General features: G+C 40.2%; 1 protein-coding gene across 2 annotated transcripts; it reads left to right on the forward strand.

Moving 5' to 3' along the window:
* Positions 1-1019: 1019 nt before the first annotated feature.
* slc39a13 (solute carrier family 39 member 13) lies at positions 1020-17002 on the forward strand. Of its 2 annotated transcripts, none has more exons than XM_037749917.1 (10): positions 1020-1299; positions 4182-4550; positions 6429-6536; positions 7449-7591; positions 10167-10286; positions 11722-11811; positions 14749-14799; positions 14980-15112; positions 15192-15291; positions 16237-17002. In XM_037749917.1, exons 2-10 carry the CDS (start codon positions 4220-4222, stop codon positions 16310-16312), a joined length of 1152 nt encoding a protein of 383 aa, XP_037605845.1. In that variant the 5' UTR covers positions 1020-1299; positions 4182-4219; the 3' UTR covers positions 16313-17002. The 2 variants fall into 2 exon arrangements, with proteins under 2 accessions (XP_037605845.1, XP_037605854.1); XM_037749926.1 differs by lacking the exon at positions 1020-1299 and adding an exon at positions 1456-1780.
* The last annotated feature ends 2975 nt before the right edge of the window (positions 17003-19977 follow it).

Raw genomic sequence — 19977 nt, forward strand, 5'->3', positions numbered from 1 at the left:
TAAGATAAAAACGAATAAAAGAATATAAAAGTATAAGTTAAAGGGACTGTTTGTAACTTCTTACACGTATAAATCTACCGGGTCGGGATCCCATGCACGCTCACATATGCGCGCTCGTGTGTGGCCGGAGTCTCTGCTCCTCTGCCTGCCTTCACTCACACACCGCGCATGTTTTCGCTGTCTCGCTCCACCTCTACACATGCATGCGCGCTCACTCCACACTGCAGGAGAGTTAGTTTAGCTCTGAGAATATCTAGTGAATGTATAGTGGACGTTTGTGCAGAAATAAATGCTGCTCCTCCAGACCAACAGAGGTTTTCCGTATCTTGTGAACTGACGGGGCTCTGCAGCGAGAAACGTTATCGTCTCTGACCGGGTGCCGGAGGGAGACACCGGCATCCGATCGGAGATGATAACGTTTCTCTTCCTGCTTCAGCCCCGGAGGCTGAGGCAGGAAAGGCCAACACTAGGATCAGCAGTGATTCATGGAGAGACCTTCGTCTGGTCAGCTAACATTACTGTCAAGCAGGTGAAATATAGAGTGATTTTGTGGTTTTAGCTGACGTGTGTCGCCTCACTGTGTTGAGCGATGCTCGTTCATGTCTATGTAGAGCGAGCACAAGCGCGAGTAACAGGACGCTGACTTTCGTTGACTTAAAGGCCACAGGTGTCGCTGTTAACAAGCATTTCTGATTCCTACTAACAGTCCCTTTAAAAGAAAAGAAAAAAAGAGTATTATTATTACAGTATAGTGCAGCATTTGATCAATTAGCTAAGGTATATATATGCATGGTAGATGTGTGCATTGGGTTGATTATCTCCACTCTTTTACCCACCAGTTTGATGAGATATGATCAAACTCTCCTCCTGGAGGCGGCTGCTCCTCCTGGAGGCTGCTGCTCCTCCTGGAGGCTGCTGCTCCTCCTGGAGGCTGCTGCTCCTCCTGGAGGCTGCTGCTCCTCCTGGAGGCTGCTGCTCCTCCTGGATGTGGAGAAAAAAAAGTTTCTGAGTCCTTAGGGGCACAAACTAAAGTGACTTCCTGAAGTGTTTGGTGGGCTGGGCTCCATGTCCTCTCCCTGCTCTCCTCTTCTCCTGTTTATAGTTGTTTTCCCCTCCAGGATCCTGACACGTGGCTGTTTGGGGAGAGCCAGACAGTTCCTCCTCCTGTAGCAGGAGCAGCAGCTAGCGGATCTCTGCCTCCCTCCGCCTCCGGTAGTCTGGTGGAAACTCAACCCAGCCTCCATCAAGACGGCCTGGATGGCAGGGACACACTGGAGCAAAGACTGCCTAAACCACAAGGTATTTAACACATTAAAATGTCACATTCATGTAACGCAATGTTTGTGTTGTCAAGGGTTTTCCCGGGCCCCCTAACGTTAGCACTAACTGACTCCAACGGACGATAGTTTTAGCAGTTAGAACCGTTAGCACTGACTGACTCTAACGGCTGCTAGTTTTAGCAGTTAGAACCGTTAGCGTTGAGTTGCACTGATTGCGTGTGTCGGAGCTAACGGTAGCAGCTAATCTCCGTAGCAACCTAACGTCAGCAGCTAACTTTTACTCACTGAGTTAGTCAGCTAGTTCAGTGTATCGTTGTAATAAACGCACGGTTGATAGTTTAACGTTAATTTGCCGCATTGTTTTGCCAGTTTAGCTCTGAGGCGTTTTCATTTTCTGCGTATTTTATATTGAACTAACTGTTGTTACCTGATAGTTAATGTGAAGGACTGCTAACTCCCAGACAGGACAGCAGATGATGCCTTCAAAGACCTGTTGTTAGGTACAGTCTGCTGAGATGAATAATCAGTCATGTTAATGTTACTTAAACTTTTCTCTGTAACTCTGAAGAGGAGGTATGTATGGCCAGACATCCACAGCTAACAGGAAGCAAACACTGGAGGAGTCTGGTAGTGTTTCTAGACTTTTATTTCCCTAACTTAACTTTAAGAAGCTGGTCTGCAGCTGGCAGCTGGTCAGAGTAACAACAAGTTACTGTCTGGTGGGAGTTGGAAAAAATAACATTAACGTGATAGAAAACTTAATATGTTTAGCTTTTAGACTGTCAAGTCAGACAAACTAGCTATTTGAAGACACCTTGAGTCTTTATAGGAAATTGTGACAGGATTTTTGCTTACCAGACTACAGACCAGATTAATCGATAAGGAGAATAATTGAGTTACTGCCTTAAAGGCGACCTATTATTATGTTTTCGTGCCTTTCTCGTTTCCTTTAGTGTGTTAAAGGGACTGTTTGTAAGAATCATAAATGCTTGTTAACAGCGACACCTGTGGCCGTTAAGTCAACGAAAGTCAGCATCGGGCTCGCGCTTGTGCTCGCTCTACATAGACATGAACGAGCATCGCTCAAAACAGTGAGGCGACACACGTCAGCTAAAACCACAATATCACTCTATATGTCACCTGCTTGACAGTAATGTTAGCTGAGCAGACGGAGGTCTCTCCATGAATCACTGCTGATCCTAGTGTTGGCTTTTCCTGCTTCAGCCTCCCGACCGCGGCCGGAGGGAGACACCAGCACCCGGTCAGAGACAATAACGTTACTCGCTGCGGAGCCCCGTCACTTCACAAGACACGGAAAACCTCTGTTGGTCTGGAGAAGCTGCATCTGTTATTTCTGCACAAACGTCCACTGTACATTTACTAGATATTCTCAGAGCTAAACTAACTCTTCTGCAGTGTGGAGTGTGCGCGCATGCACTTGAGGTGGAGCGAGCTGTGAGTGAAGACAGGCAGAGGAGCAGAGTACAGCAGAGACTGGAGACCAAAGCTACGGTCTCCCCCGCGTACTCCGACTGCGGCCAACACTGTTTTGCAAGACGGGCTTCACTAGATATAACTTTGCGGTTTTGGTGCTTCCGTGTAGTTTGTGTTGGAGTCCCGTCTGAACAGCGTAGCCACACGCGAGCCGCATGGGACACCGACCCGGGTGATTTATACTTGTAGGAAGTTACAAACAGTCCCTTTAAGCTATATAGTTTTTGTGCATGTAAAAAGTGCAAAGATACAAACCCCAAAGTCCACGACCAAGTACTGAGTGTGAACTGGTAGCTGGAGAGGTGCCAGTTTGCCTCTTGGACCCTGCCGAGGTGCCCTTGAGCAAGGCACCAAACCCCCAACTGCTCGGGGCGCCTGTCATGGGCAGCCCCCTCGCTCTGACATTTCTCCATTAATGCATGTACATAGGTCCTGCTTGTGCATGTGTGTGTATTTCGGGTCTGTGTGTACTATGTACTGTGTAAAATAACAGAGTGAAAAAAAAATAATTTCCCCTCGGGGATCAATAAAGTGCCTTTCTTCTTCATCTTCTTCTTCTTCTTCTCTCTTCTTCTGTCTTTCCTTCCGTAACGTGTTGAGTTGTTCTGATACCGATACCAGTTTCGGAAATGCGTCTGATGCTGCCCAAAATTCTGTATTTAGTATCTGAGTACGCCAGTACACAATGCACCAATCTGATACAATAATTTGTTAACCCAGAAAAAAATAAACTTGTTTAACCAGAAATCAATTCTTCTTCGCTGCTCCTAAACGCCCTGGATGTATCATGGCTGCTACTGGCAACTACTGTTTTAGAGCAGCGAAGAAGAACTGATTGCAGGTAGTTTGTGACGTGATGATAGCAAACAACAACAGTGCGGTGCTAGTGGAGAGTGTAATGGTAACGGTAGTCAGAGCAAGGAAAATTACAGCCATTTGGCAATATTTCACTGTGGAAAATCTGTTCATGTTTTACAAATGGTTTAACCTGAGCCAGGCCATACATCAAATATAGTAATCATAGCACATCCATACATGTTCCGTAGTAAACAGCTGTTTAATAATAATAATAATGACTATACATTTTTTCATCACGCTGGTATTGGATCGGTACTCGGTATCAGCCGATACCGCAAGTTTCGGAATCGATATTTGGAAGGAAAAAATGGTATCGGAACATCTCTAGTAACGTGGTGATGTCACCATGTAACACATTTGCCTCACAGCCAGTATGAGAAAAGTAAAGCGTTTTTTGAACATTAAAACATGTAAACACATTCATACAAGTATGCACCTGAAAATAAGCATAATAGGTCCTCTTTAGTTTAATGTTTATTTAAAATGTTCGTACATCTTTGAGAAGGTGCAAGAGAGGCCTGTTTGTCTGAAAGTGTGCTCCTCTTGCAGCATTACTGGTTGCAAGTGCTTTTTGGACCGTGGGACGGATGAAAGGTGGAAGCTGTAGGAAGCCCAACTGGGCTGTAGCTGCTCTGTTGATCCCAGTTACCCTGCTGCTCGTGCTGACCTCCAGGGGGGCATCAGGCAGCCGCAAGATGACACAAACGTCTATGGCTCATGCAACAGCCTCTTCTGCAGGACCAGGCCCCAGCCTGACATATGACCTCCCAGGCCTCCAGGCAGTAGCAGACGTCTTATCCAGCGAACAAGCTCATGTTTGGCTCTTGTCCCTGGTGGGCTCTGTTGCTGTAGGCCTCAGTGGGATTTTCCCCCTTCTTGTCATTCCCATCGAAGCTGGAGCAGCCCTCAAAACAGAAGGTAAGAGGTAGCAACATGTAAACTATACATGTCAGTGAATTACTCACAATACTATATTATTACAATATTTTGCAAGACATTCATCAATGATACATCATGATATCTGTGTAACTAAAGAGAAAATATATCTTTTAAATGGTTATACAATTTTTTAGAAAAGCAGGAATCAATCATGTACTAAATTTATGATGAAGAGCTAGTCATTGTTTTACATGTCAACATAAACACAAATAGTGACTATATATTGACTAAAGACTGCAGTGTTGAAAGCAGAAGAGTCCAGAGGTCAAAGAAGGAAATATTTCTGCCTCATTAATTATGGCATAAATGTAAAATTCAAGCTCTTTAGTAGGTCTGTAGTAAATCTCAGCTCTCCACACTCCCTAACAGGAGAAAATAACTCCAGTGGGATCAACTAGTAGTGCTAGTGGAACTTTGTCAGCCAGTTCTAGACACAGCTGCATCTTTGTCATGGTTTAAAATAGTAGCAACCTTAAAGATCCCATGAAATGGGCACTTGAACTTCCTGGAAAACTGCAGCTTCCTGGAAAACAACGTCATGAACATGCCTTCAACAAGTATTAATTTAGACTGAAGGCTTTCAAAGCAGGCTTTACAGGAAACTTTTCCTTAAAAACATACATTTTTGTTGTGCTGAATAGGAAGACTGTCAGTGAAAAGGTCACCCAGTTCCACAGCAGATACAATTTAAAGATTGAAAAGTATACAGTGGAAAAATGCAGGTTGCTGTGTCATTAAGATGCATTGTCTGTCAAGAAAGCATGAGTGTCTGTCTGTACAAACTTTTGTACCAATCCATGTGGTAGATGTTGAGATATCACTGAAAACTTTCACCTGCTGGACACACTAGATGAGAAGTCAGACAACCATCACGTTTTTAGGATTCTTCCTTTGAGGACCAGTTCAAAATGTCATGGCAGTCTAATAGTTGTTGTTATTTTAGTCTGGACTAAAGTGGTGGTTGACATTGCCATCCAACAGACACTGCAGTAGACAGTAATTTGCAGTGATTACGCCCAGTACAAATAATAACTCCTCTTTTAACCGGTCCATGTTGATAGCAGTTTCATTAGGTTGTTTTTAGTTCCTTAACTTATGAACACAAAAAAATGCTTTTCAATCCACCTGTTTTTATGTGCATTTTCAATTTGCGCATTTAAAAAAACAGAGTGGAAACGCTTCAATAAGCAGGCCAGACTTTAGGTCAGCCTGCGGCCTCTGAAGTGGCCCCACCCACAGGAACGTGGCATTCCAGATGTATTTTAGGCCGTGGGGTTTTCAAGTGCAGTCCTGACCTGAGATTAGTCATTACTGAGGAAACTCCTGAAGCATTAAAGATTTCTGCTGAGCACATAATCACTGTGTATATTAGTAGCCTGGGCCACACTTTTGTGGATTTGTGTGCATCATGTTTTACTTGTTAAAAAATGATGAGTTCATCAGTAGAGGTGCCATTAAAAAAAAAAAAAAGAGGATGAAGAAACCGTAGAGCTAAAAAATGATTATTTGTGTTTTTGACAAAAAAGTGAATCATACATGAATAAAAGTAATGATGTTAATCAGGTTGATCAGTAAGAAATGCAGAGTATGGATGAGTGTATGATGGGTGCAAACAAAACCCCAAACATGTCAGGGTCTGGGAGGAAGAGAAGAGAGAGGTTAGAGATGAAGCCACTTAGGTTTCCTGATGTCATCAGTTTCCTGATGTCCTTTCCCACTCTGCCCATTGGCTCCTGAGCCAGGAAGCTGAGAGGGATTGACATCACAATCTCATGGAATGAATGTACAATTCTTAATTAAACACTCTAAACGGTAATTGCTTTTTTTCCTCTTCTGTTTGTCTCTGTGTTTTCTCAGCTGGAAGCCAGAAGCTGAAACAGCTCTTGAGCTTTGCTATTGGTGGTCTCCTTGGTGATGTATTCCTTCACCTCCTTCCTGAGGCGTGGGCGCTCTCTGACTCTTCAGGTGGGTCTCCTTTCCACCAATACCATCACCAACTTTGTATTTGAAGTAGGGCTGTCAATTGATTAAAATATTTAATTCTGATTAATAGCATGATTGTCCATAGTTAATCACAATAAATCGCACATTTATTATCTGTTCAAAATGTATCTTAAATAGAGGTTTGTCAAGTATTTAAATGGGCAAATATGCTTGCTTTATGCAAATGTATGTATATATTTATTATTGGAAATCAATTAACAACACAAAACAATCACAAATAATGTCCAGAAACCCTCACAGACTTTAGCATAAAAAAAACATACAAACTGCAGCCCAACAGGCAACAACAGCTGTCAGTGTGTCAGTGTGCTGACTTGACTATGACTTGCCCCAAACTGCATGTGATTATCATAAAGTGGGCATGTCTGTAAAGTGGAGACTCGTGGGTACCCATAGAACCCATTTTCATTCACATATCTTGAGGTCAAAGGTCAAGGGACCCCTTTAAAAATGGCCCTGACAGTTTTTTCTCGCCGAAATTTAGCGCAAGTTTGGAGTGTTATTTTGCCTCCTTCACGACAGGCTAGTATAACATGGTTGGTAACAATAGATTCCTTATTCCTAAATCCCTGATTTTGTAGTTTCTTATAATGCCAGTATCTTCACTCTAGCTTTAAAACTGTGCTTGCTACAACCTAAATATCGCAAGTTGCGTTAATGCGTTAAAGAAATGAGTGGCTTGAAATTAATTTGCGTTAACCCGTTATTATCACGTTAACTTTGACGGCCCTAATTTTAAGAATTTTATTTATTTCTTTGACCCCCTCTAAAACATACCTGAGAATAAGATATTTCTATTTGCTCACTAGTAGTCTGCTTAAGACCTTCTTATCTTATAAGATCTTATGTACAATCTCTCTGCTTCCTTCCTAGCTAGTAAACACAACCACTACACGAACCAGGGCTTGTGGGTAATCGTTGGCATGTTGGCCTTCCTCCTCCTGGAGAAGATGTTCCCAGACCAAGACAGCCACGAGGATCCCACTTCAGATTCAGACCTGAATTCTAACTCTGCTGTAAGTGTTTTGGCTGAAATGTTATTAGAAGAAGAATCTCATTGCTGTCCAAAGGAGTCTCGCTGCACTCAGACTTGTCAGTACAAGCCTTCACATATTTTTGTTTTCATGGATATGTTTGGTCTGCATGTTTCTATCAGTGTTTTGGTGACTGTAGCATCAGATAAGCTACTGCACAATCAGTGATCTCCTCCAACAGGGAAGAGTTTAAAGGAATAGTTTGACAATTCTTGCCAAGAGTTGGATAAGAAAATCAATATTATTCTCATGTCTTGTTGTCACCATGAGGTTGCCAGGTAGCCACTGGAGACTCTGGGATGTTACTGCGCCCAGTCAAGAAATAATCCAGCACATAACCTCCATAAAACCACAAGGTGTTGTTTTTGCACTAATGTTTTTGTACAGATTAAACAAATGAGAGATGTAACATTTTAATTAGTAAGATTTAGAGGAGCTAGTAGGTTGTCTTTGTAGGGCTGTCCTCAACCAAAGAAATTCTTAGTCGACTAACCCACTTCCGATTTAGTCGACTAATTGATTAGTTGATTTAATCCACAGATCGTAAACTGATTTTCTCCACCAAGAATCACATAAAAGCACTACTTTAAATATTGTGTTTACCAGAGATGTGCTCATAAGTTTCTTGGAAATAAGTCATTAAGCATGAAAAAGCATAATAAATGACTAATCGACTAAATAAATCTTAGTCAACTGAGCCCAAAACGACCAATTAGTTGACTAATCCACCAAGAGGACACAGTCCTAGTTTTTTGTTACCCTTGGACAGACCCAGGCCAGCTGTTCCCCCCCTGTTTCCAATCTTTATGCTAAACTAAGCTAACCAGACAGGCGTAGAGAGTAGTATCAATCTTCTCATCTAAAGCCTCCCACTCGTGATCAGCGGTAAAATCGCTCTGCGCTGGCTGTGCCATTGTTTTTCCATGGGGAGAGCAGTGGTGCCCAACTATGCGGAAGACATACCCTTGGCATGGCGCACCGCTGCCACACCGCTGCCACGTTCAAATTATTTCAACTCTGACCTCTGTTGCTGCTGAACTTTCAAAGTGCAACAAATGAGATAACAGCTGACGCAGCCACTTTTTGATGACGTATACCTGCACTGTGCTTTGTCTTGCAAGGGTCTGCAATTTGCTCTGCGCCCTACATCGCCGTGAGCAAGTTTCTTATCATCTGAAGGCAGCTTTACTCTCGGCAAGAGAGCAAATAAGCATATTTCCCCAAATGTCAAACTATTCCTTTAACATCCTCTTAGTATGATGAAATGGGTGTTTATCAATGAGCAAACTAAACCATATGAGATATTGTGTCTACTCTGTACTGGGGTTTTTTATATTTATATATTTACTATTTAATTAGTGTGTTAACTGGTGTCTAAATGAGATGCTGGTCCAAATGAGCATCAGCAAGTTGAAGTTTGTTGTTTAGATATTATAAATAGTGTAACACGAAATATGACTCTGCAAGATTGACAATCACAACTTTTTAACACATGGCTTCTTTGTGGACAATGACTGGCTGGTTGCAGTATGATTGTAAAGGCCGTTTCATCCTCCCTCTTGTCTTTGAGGGACAAGATTAAAATCCACGGCTCAGCTCCTCCACTATAGTGTCTATTTATAGTGCCGGGGAGAAGCAGCTGCTTTAGCCATTTCCACAGGAGAGCACTCAGCGTATAGACAGAGGCAACAATACACTGTGACGGTGTGTGAGAGAGACAGAGAGGTTATATATATATTTCTCCTTTTACAATACTAACAAGCTAAACTTCTTTTTACTTGAATTGGGTCAGTGTTCTTGATGGATGCATCATATTTGTGGAGAGCTACCATGTTTGACGTAAAATGCGAAGAGGAGATTCAATCATTTTCTCATTTTTAGATCATTTTAAATTGGGTGTATCGCAGTAACAATTTAGCTCCAATCTCAGCCCTAGAACAAAATCACGCTTTATTACTTCCTCATACTTCAATCATAGACATTATGGAGCAAACATTTCATTGCTGCGACCACAAGACAGCAGGCTATTTCCCTTTTACTTAATTTGACTATTAGTCCAAATGGCAACGCAAGTGGTTTCTGAATGAGAGAACAAGGAAGTTGGCTGTTCTCGGAAAACGGTCTCTTCTTTTATATTCAAAATATAAGCCAGTTGAGCAGTGTTGGAATATAAAGGTCATCTGTTATGTCTGAAAAATAGAGCAAAAGTACAAATGACTTCTTATTACTGCATATGTAGGAAGTTTGTAAAATAATCCAACAGCTGCTCTGCTGGCAGGAGGTGAAAGCCGTTGACACACAGTGGAAGCAACAATAAAATGCATGTTCATTGCACTGTTGAATCCAGGCTCCCATTAACTTACTGTTTTTAGTAAGACTGGTGTGGTTTCCTGAGAGGAGACAAGCCCCTCCAATGGCATATTACTGATGGGTAATAGTTACAGAAAGATTATTCATAAAAAACGTTGTAAATGTACAACAAAGAGGTCGGGGTTATAGTGCACATGAGGACAACATGTTAATTTTTGCCTTGTTTTTCTTCCTTTTTTCTCCACAGTCGCAGTCTATTTCAGCTTTCAGTGGAAAGGCAGTGGCATCACTCAGAAATGGGCACCATGCTGAGTCATGGAAATCCTCCACGCAGCAGAGTCTGCAGGAAAGATCAGAGAAAATCAAGGTAATTCTGACAACCAAAACATTTCCCAGTTAACAAAAATGACAAAAAAAAATGTTATTATTATTAATATTTTAAAGGAGACACCACTGGGGGTAAACGCTTGATATGGGTTGCTTATGTAAGAGATGCATTTTGTGCTTCTTAGATTCTTCAAACCGATTCATGTAGTTTAGTTCACAACTAGCAAATTAGTGTGCTCAATTTAAACCAAAAAAATAGACTTATTGGCTATTTAAAATTTGACAGTACACCCTTTTCTTAACACATATTTTAATACAACATGACAATGCTTTTATTACTGAGAGGGTCTTTACCTTTACTTTACCCCTGTATATTCTCAGCCTTGTCTTTAGCACAGTCTTCAGGAAATCCTTTGCATGCCTTGCACATTGCATATATTCACTTTTTATTACATATTTTCATTATTTTCAATCTTTATTTTCAGCTTTTCTTTTTACTTTTTCTACTCCTTATTTTTCACAGTAGTCTTTTAGCATGTCACATTGCGTGAATGCTTTACACTGGACATGACTTGGTAAACATACGTGCCATTTGGGGATTCATTTATGTATAAAATAAAAGTTAAAACAGCCACCATCAGGAAAGTGGGTGGGTTATTAGTGACAACACAGATTATTAGGACATTTAATTCTGATAAGCCATCCCATCACCTTTAGTCAGAGAGACGCTGGCTGTGTTTTGATTATTTCCAATCAGAAAGCACAGAAGGGGTTGAATAATAAAAAAGTAAGTAAACAGTGAACTTGAGTCTACTCCAGAAGAACATCTCAGTGTGGTTTAGTACAATACATAATAGATAATTAAAATGGGAATCAGGAATGACAGACTGAAACCACATTACCACTTGAGGATCTACAAAAATGTTTTATTTCAAATAGATCTTTTCTAAAAAATCCGTAGAGAAAAATAAGTATTAAAAAGTTGAAGAAAAAAAAAAAACTAACCTAACTATTCTTTTAATTGAGACAAAAAGAAGCACATAATGAAGAAATGTCTTGAAATGCTTGTGCTATTCAGGGTTGCAGGAGTCTGCAGCCTATCCCAGCACACCCAGTTTATTACAACAACAACAAAATTGGCTCAGAAATTTGTGGCACATCCCCAGCAGCTGCTGTTTATTTCCTGAGAGGAACGGATCATTTACAGCCTCATTTTAAATGGGTCAGACTACAAGGCTGGGAGTAACTTTAGCTCATAACCACAAGAGCTATTTAGTCATTAAAATTACAGCATATAAAAGCTGACACATTGGATATTGAAAAACAACTGATCAAATTTAAACCAGAATTGTATCTTAATAGAGAACGTTGTGACTGATAAATAATTACATTCCTGTTGACCATACTTGTTGTAGTTTTGCCTAATCGAGGGTAATGTGAGTAACAGTGGTTTTGTTGTGTTTTGTGTGTCACAGACAAGTGGATACCTGAATCTCCTGGCCAACTGTATTGACAACTTCACCCATGGACTGGCAGTAGCAGGAAGTTTCCTGGTTAGCAAAAAGGTAAGAAGCTGTGATAATCTCAACACTAAAACCACATAAATCAGTTATCTTGGAATGTCTATATTTCTCATTCAAATGTCAATTCAAAAACATATCTTTGTGCTGCTCTGGTGCTTTGTCTTAATTTTTCTCAGTCTAGAATTTGAGTTTTGAAGGCCTATAATAAATAAAACTTTAGGCCGGTAAATATTACTATAAAGTTTTGACTATCTCAGAATGCAGCATATCTAGTTCATGGTTAGTTATTCCATGCAGTCAGTCCTTGAATCAGAAGTTCAGACGGTACATTTCACAGCAGGGTGTAGTTATGCATCCTTGGCTTCAGTTATCAGCATTGTGTAAGCAGAGTTTTGTGCTCATAATATATACATTGCCATCCACACTGGTTTAACATAATGACTCATGTGTGAGAATGTGATTGCATTAATTCACATTAAGTCCTCAGCATGCATATTTATACATGAGCTCCTGGTTCTTCATATAGAGTAATTGCAGGTGAAATATCTCCCCAGGTTTGCAAACCAAATTAGTACACAATCATGAACTGAGTCATTGCTAATAAATGTAGTGCATAAAGTGACACTAGGCTGCATGTCATGCCAACATGTAGGACAATTAAGATACTTATATAGATATAAAACTTCAAGAAGGTATTGTCATCATTGACTGACCCCTACATGATTACTTCTTCTTGATCAAAAGCCAAGAAAACACAACATTTACTCCTTTTATAATAATGGAGAAATCTGATTGTATAGTGAGGGGCTTGTAGATTTGTTACTCTACTGTATCAGATGCAAATAATTGGTTTAGGGAAACTCAAATCCAAACAAAGAGACTGGTTTTAAATGTGCATTACGTGCAAATATAAGGCTACATGCAGGGGAGCTGTAAAATAGCCAAGGAGGAGCGCTATAATACCTGCTGAAAGCAAAGGACAAAAATGTATCTGGGGAATTTGGACATATAACACCTTCCTCGTGAGGACAGAGTTTGGCAGCGAATGCAGCTTCGCTGGCAGAGCAGCAGACCTGTTGTATCAGCAGTCCCACTGTCTTTAGATTGGACCGCTCAGTGGACATTCATTACAGGACACAACAAACTTTTTCACTTTGAAACTTATACTTGTAGCATTGTCTTACGGGTTTGATCAAAAAGGTGCACTTTAAACTGCAGTAGCGTGTATTTGCTTCAGTAGGTGACTGTATATTTGTAGCTGTGGGAAGGAGAGCGTCCAGCTGGAGAGACATAAGGCTAGCAGCATGAACTATGGACTAATGTGCCAGAGAGGAAGTTCTCAAACATACACATACGAGACATCTCACCGGTGTTTTCTGTTTACTCTCATGCGCATTTATGAAAGCATGAAATGCTGCATGAAAATGATCCGTATCAACGCAGTGTTGATTTAATATGAAGTACTTAGAGTTCACGGTTTTTAATTCTGAACGTCCGATGAACATTTTTTTAAACTTTGATCTTTTATTAGGTTTATCTTTCATTAATTTTAATTTGTGAATTCCCCCTCTGCAATCAATAAAGTCTCATCTTACAGGGAGCTGGTCATTGCTAGTACCAAATAAGCTTTATGTGGCTTAAACCACAAACCACATTACATCATTCAGTTACATTCAAATTCTTTTGGCCCCACGTTACTGATGATGATTGATGACTCTGCGATTTTGGGCTTTTTACATCCCCTGCTTCCTGGACAAAAGTCAATTTTATTACTATGGCATTAGGCTGTATTGTGCATTTGTTTTTTTAATTTAATTTGATTTTTAAAGGACCAGTGTGTAACATTTAAGGGGATCTATTGGCAGAAATGGAATATAATATTAATAAGTATGATTTCTTTAGTGTATAATCACCAGAAAATAAGAATGGTTGTGTTTTCGTTACCTTAGAATGAGCTGTCTATATCTAAATCATGGCTGTAAAAAGAGAACTGGATACAGCGTTGGAGACGGGGCCCCGTTCATTCCTATGAAAGTTGCTCAGTGGCGCATGAAGCCAAAATGGCCCGACTGCCGAGTGGAAAAGTACCCGGATCTTCCGGCGATCTTCCGCATCCATTGGGCCCATAGAGCAGGCGCAGTAGCAACCGCTCAGTAACATGGCTCGGTCACAGCCGTCACGCTGTTGTCACGGCTTGCTAACTTCGCCTCCCAGCCCTCGCTCCAGCCTCGGTCTTGTCTTGGTCTCATTCACATGAACGGAGGAAAGGAAATAACTCTGGATTCAGCTGTTAGTGCATTTTACAACTTTTAGGACCTAATGATTTAAATAAGGGCTATTCAGATGGTTCAGAAAAATTATCCGCTGAGTTACAAACATCTCTTTCCCAATGTAAGTCTATGGGAAAACGGCCAACTTATACTTGTGCACATTTTTCATTTACTATAATTAAGCATTTGGCTATTATCTCCAAAACACTTATACATTTTTAAAATTTAATTTTCAAGAAAAAGATTATGCAGGAAAGATTTATTATGCCTCATGGGGTCTTTTTTTTTTGGCTATTTTTTCTAATCATCTAATTATAGTCAGTTTGAGCTTGGAGTTGGCTGCTGTGCGGCGATTACCTCTTCCTTAAAATTCTGTTAACTTTGACAAATCATGCAGATCTCCAACAGCCTTTCACCTACATGTGATGTGTGTGTATAACTACACTCTTTACACAATTGATAGGTCTCATCATGCTCTTCGTGTGGGATTATAAAAACTTTTAAAGACTTTAAGCTGTCACAGCTTCACAACTCTTTAAGCAGCTCAAAGTTTGTACTCCGTCTTTTACATTTTCCCTCTTCGCACTATGCACTGCAAGATAAACACATAGAGCTTAGCACTCGACTCGGGTGTTGCCAAGGATGAATTTGTCATACGTTTTTCCCTTTGATACCACAGAGCACTGTGTTAATTAAATGTTTCTTGCAGGTTGGGTTCCTCACCACCTTTGCTATCCTGCTACATGAAATCCCCCACGAGGTGAGATCACAGAACTCTTAGTAAAATTATACAATATCATTTCTAAATTTAAAAGGCTTACTTGAAGGTTCCATGTTTACATAGCAGAAAATACATAGGAAGATTCGAACCGCTACAGTGCTTGTAAACACGCTGAATGTTTAGCCATTCCTCTGCTGTGGGAAATGTCATCGTCTGCAGGTGGGAGACTTCGCCATTCTGCTGAGGGCCGGGTTCGACCGGTGGAGCGCCGCCCGCCTGCAGCTGTCCACGGCGCTGGTCGGTGTCCTGGGAGCTTGCTTTGCTCTGTGCGCTCAGTCACCAAAAGGCACAGGTAAGATCCTCACTATACAGACAATCAAACCATTTTACAGTTGCCAGAATGACTCATAAGTCTTTCCAACCGTTTCTAGAAAATGCCACTTCCTGGATATTGCCTTTCACCTCTGGAGGCTTCCTCTACATAGCCTTGGTGAATGTGGTGCCTGACCTGCTAGAGGAGTCCAGCTTAAGGTATGCCTCCTACAGGTTTTTTCCATTAGCACTTTGGGCTGCGCCGAATCAAACCATGCCACGCTGATTTGTGTTTCCATTACCGGTTTTAGCACGCCGAGCCACTTCTAACTGAATCTCTATGGTTTAAAGTTTAGTTTCTCTTCTGCGTCCACGTTTGTACTTTTAGATATCTTTTTTATTTTACTGTTTCGCTTTCAGTTGTACAGGAGTCATGATAAGTTGCTGCTGATGAAAACCCAACATTTTCTGATTTTGCGGCTTCATAATAAAAGCTTTTAAATAACAAAACAACCGGGGACTTTTATTGTGAAGAATTTATAGGAAATGCAATGTTTATCTCCAAATTGGCAATGCTGTGTTGGCGGCTGTTCTTAATAAAAACAATAAACTCTACTACTTCAGGGAGGAAGAGTAGGCTACAATTGGCAGTGAAAATAACGGGGGGGCTTTTATTGTGAAAAATTTAGGAAATTAAATGTATTTATCCACTGTTTTACAGCTGCTCCTTTAGCCATGGTTACCACACCGTAGCCGTATTGTATTAGAGATGCAAATCAGCTGCTCCTTTGGGCATAGTTACACACACCCTCAAGCTGGTAGCCCCTTGTTGTAATGGAGATGCAAATCCCTGCCATGCTGGGGTGACGAGTCAAACCGAGTCAAGCCAAGCCAGGCCATGTGTATGGAAAAACCCTACTTGTGCCTGTTCACATTACAAACACAACAGAGAGCCACTTATAAAAACATGTCTCCACACAATATCTTTAACCTTTTCTGCGTTGTTGGAGTTGAGACAGTGATGCCAGTACAATTACAAGACCGGTTACAAACAAAACGTTGTATATCTTGTTTTGTGGTGTCAAAATGGGCAGATGACATATTTCTTTTATATCCTTGAATCTGTCTGAATCTGTACCCTTTGTGTTTGTTTGTTTTTACCAGGCAGTCCATGCTGCAGATCCTGCTCATTTTCTGCGGCATGGCCGTCATGGCTGTGCTCTCTGCTATTGTTGACTGAACATGGAGGAAACCCACCCCCTCTCGCCTTAACCAAACACTAAAACTGAGCTTTCTCCACCAACCCCCTTATATCTGGTACCTCTCATTCCTGGAAACTTTTCATCACTTTACACTAAAACAAATATCTGACAGACGAACGTCACTTTACGGATGACCGAAAGGAAAAGCTTCTCGATCTGCTGACAGGACATTTGTTGTGCGGACACTTTAAAAATGTGCCAGACATCAAGGGAATTAAGAGGGTTTGTATGGATGTCTGTTACCAAATTGTCTTATATCGTTGATCCGACAATCACGTTGTTTTGCACATACATTTACACAGGTACACCTGATCTACCAGCTCAACACGAACAGGTATTATTGGACCGCTACATTCTTTAAAATGTGTTCAAACCAAAATTGTTTAAACATTGTATGTATTGTTACTGTTTCGGATGTAGCTGCTGCGTATTTATTGAAAATTAGACAAGCAACATATAGTTTTATCAGACGTGCACCACCACCACTCCATCATTTTGTTTGTTTTTGTTAAGAAATAAGTGCCAAGAAATCAGGATGGTCTGTTACAGTAGTGTCAGGTCTGCACCAAAGTACAGTATTTTTTTCTGTTTTGTATCTTTCACACACAATACAGTCTGCACCTTTTGATCTCTGCTTGAATAAATAATTGTGATAAAGTTGAAATTAATTGAAGAAAAAGATTGGTACCTTTTGTTAATATTCAGTTTTGACTTATAGTTGTCAACTAGGGACAGATAACAACTCTTAGAAACATCTGGAGGTTCATTCATAGCTTTATGTTTCCACCCCTGAAGAAATACGCCGTAAATTGCAGACATCTATATAAAATAGCCTGCTGTTTATCAACTTAATGACGAAAAGACCACACATACTAGTAGACAATTAGTATGAAGAACTGGGACACAGGCGCTCTAATGATCTCAGTGGAATGAGGATATCCTGATATTGATTGGTGGACCTGTGTGAAGGTGCTGAGGCAGCCCAGTGTGTTGTGACCTCGCTGCACAAAAACCTGTCCACCTTGAGCATATTTTTATCGCAAAGATCCTATGCCTAAAATGTCATATGGGAGTAGGGGGAAGGAGGGTATTGATTGTGTGTTCACACTTGTCCAATTTCAACACAGTCTGTTTGGCAAGCTTCTGTTGCCATAACGACTCCGCCGCGGGTTGCCTTCCTTAGTCATCAGCCTGTGCGCGGCCTATTGTCTGTGGGAGCCTTCCTCGGTCGCAGCACAGAAGGACAACAAACAACCACTATGTACACTGTAGTGCAAACACACCGGTGACAAATCTTTCATTGATGCTCAGCTGCGTTCCCATAACTTCATAGTTTAGTCCAAGTGTTAAATTCCTGGAGTCTGAATTAGAATATCTGACAACAAATATAACTGTTTGCTCAGTTGTTTTGTGGTGCGGCTCACAAAATCCTGACATTTTTCCATCAGCTTTTTGATTTAATGCCTGTGCTGAAGTCAACATGTCATACACCAAAACTGTGAACGTCTCCAACACGACTCAGACTTTATGAGACATGAAAACAGTTAATTATATCAGTGTTTTTACGTTGTAATATGGTCCTGTGCTACCAGGAATCAGTTCCAATAAGCTCTGTAACAGATGGTATATCGTTTACAGTGGTTGAGTCTCATTGAAGTGCGATCCATCAGAAATAAGGAATTAAAGTTAGGCTTTCTTTATTAGTCAATGAAGACATTTAATTTAATTCAAATTTGTTTTATTGACATGATTAGGGGCACCTGTGACTCAGAGGTAGAGCGGGTCATCCACCAATCGGAAGGTCGGAGTTTCAATCCCCATTTTCGGCTCCTCCAGTCTCATGTTGAAGTGTCCTTGAGCAAGATACTTAACCCCAAATTGCTCCCGAAGGCTGTGCCATCGAGTATTTAGATTAGATCCTGATGGGCAACTTGGCACCTTGTATGGCAACCTCTGCCATCAGTGAATGAATCTGTGTGTGAATGGCTGAATGCTGGCATGTAGTGTAAAGCACTTTGAGTGCTCGGAAGACTAGAAAGGCACTAGATAAATGCAAGACCATTTACCAGTATAATTAAGAACAGTACTAAAGGAAATAATAGTAGAATAACATGATACAAATGTACTCTATAACAATGGCCTGCTGTTTATTTATGTATTAAATGAGGAAAACAATCTATATCCAGTAACGGCCATATCAAAACAACCTTACTAGATCATGTTTTGGAGCTCAAATATGAGCTTGATTGATAAAAGGCCTTTAAATGCTTGGCTCCACTCAGACGTTAAGAAGCTGCAACAGGATCTGAAACTGGACCAATACAATTCTTTAGCAAACTTAAAGTATTAATTGAATGGAATATAATTCCATTATTGTCACTGTACAAAGTACATCGAAATTAAAGTTGCAGTGGGTAGAAGTGGAGCAAATATGATAAAAAAAATGTTTGATTAATTTATGATTAATCACGATTAACTATTTTTAATCGATTGACAGCCCTAATTCAAACATGGAAACATGTCTTAAGGCAACCTAAGCTGGTACTCACCTCATATTCAAGATTCAAGATGTTTATTGTCACGCCGGTTATACAAGTACAATCGTGTGAAATGCTTTTTGCTGGGAAGCTCCATTAAAAATAATAAGTTATATTACAATTATAAAAGGAAATACTTTGTACAAGGGCATATTAAGAATATATACAGGCATATTAAGAACATATACATATCAGGAAGCATGAATGTACATATATAAGACATACTTTGTACAAGGCATATTAAGAAAATATACAGGCATATTAAGAACATATACATTAAGAGCATATACAGTATAATATATATGATTGAGGTACTTTTTGTGTGAGGTGTCGTTTGAATTATCTATTTCAAATATCCATTAGGTTAATTGGCTGAGTCAGAAAATAAAAAGGTAAATATATTAAAAATAAAGTAAAAAAAAAATAATAATAAAGTCACCAATAATATTGGAACTAATTATTCATAGAAACCACTTTGTTTTGCTGCTCTTCATATTTCCAGGTAAAAAAAAACAAATAATGTTTTAAAGATTAACATGCATATGAATAAATTCTCCCTCCACTTCATCCTTGTTTTACATGTTTACCAAATCCAAAAAGGTGACCATTGAAGCATCATTAATCTCCACTCCTCCCATAACAGAGCAGCACCCTCCTGTCCTCCCCATCCACCATCTCCATCTCCATCTCCATCCTCATCCTCATCCATCCTGCATCCAACAACCTGGAGGAGACAGCGCGCAACTACATCATTAGCCCCTTTTAAGGCAACCTAAGCTGGCACTCATCTCATATCCATTAGGTTAATTGGCTGAGTCATAAAATAAATACAATAAAGTAAAAAAAAAAAAAAAAAAACATAATAAAGTCACCAATAATTTTGGAACTAATTATTCATAGAAACCACTTTGTGTTGCTGCTCTTAATATCTCCAGGTAGGAAAATAATGATTTAAAGATATGAATAAATTCTCCTTACACTTCCACCATGTTTTACATGTTTACACAAAACCCAAAAAGGTGACCATTGAAGCATCACTACTGTTTGTGTGAGAAGGTGTCGTATGAATTATCTAATTAAAATATCCATTAGGTTAATTGGCTGAG

The sequence above is a fragment of the Sebastes umbrosus genome, chromosome 2, assembly GCF_015220745.1.
Source record: "Sebastes umbrosus isolate fSebUmb1 chromosome 2, fSebUmb1.pri, whole genome shotgun sequence".
NCBI lineage: Eukaryota > Metazoa > Chordata > Actinopteri > Perciformes > Sebastidae > Sebastes > Sebastes umbrosus.

What these genes read in the sequence shown, in the direction of transcription:
- slc39a13 (XM_037749917.1), top strand. Translation starts at nt 4,220, where the DNA reads ATGAAAGGTGGAAGCTGTAGGAAGCCCAACTGGGCTGTAGCTGCTCTG. An exon ending in AGCAGCCCTCAAAACAGAAG is followed by an intron (nt 4,551 to 6,428) that starts GTAAGAGGTAGC and finishes GTGTTTTCTCAG; the next exon opens with CTGGAAGCCAGAAGCTGAAA. An exon ending in GGCGCTCTCTGACTCTTCAG is followed by an intron (nt 6,537 to 7,448) that starts GTGGGTCTCCTT and finishes CTTCCTTCCTAG; the next exon opens with CTAGTAAACACAACCACTAC.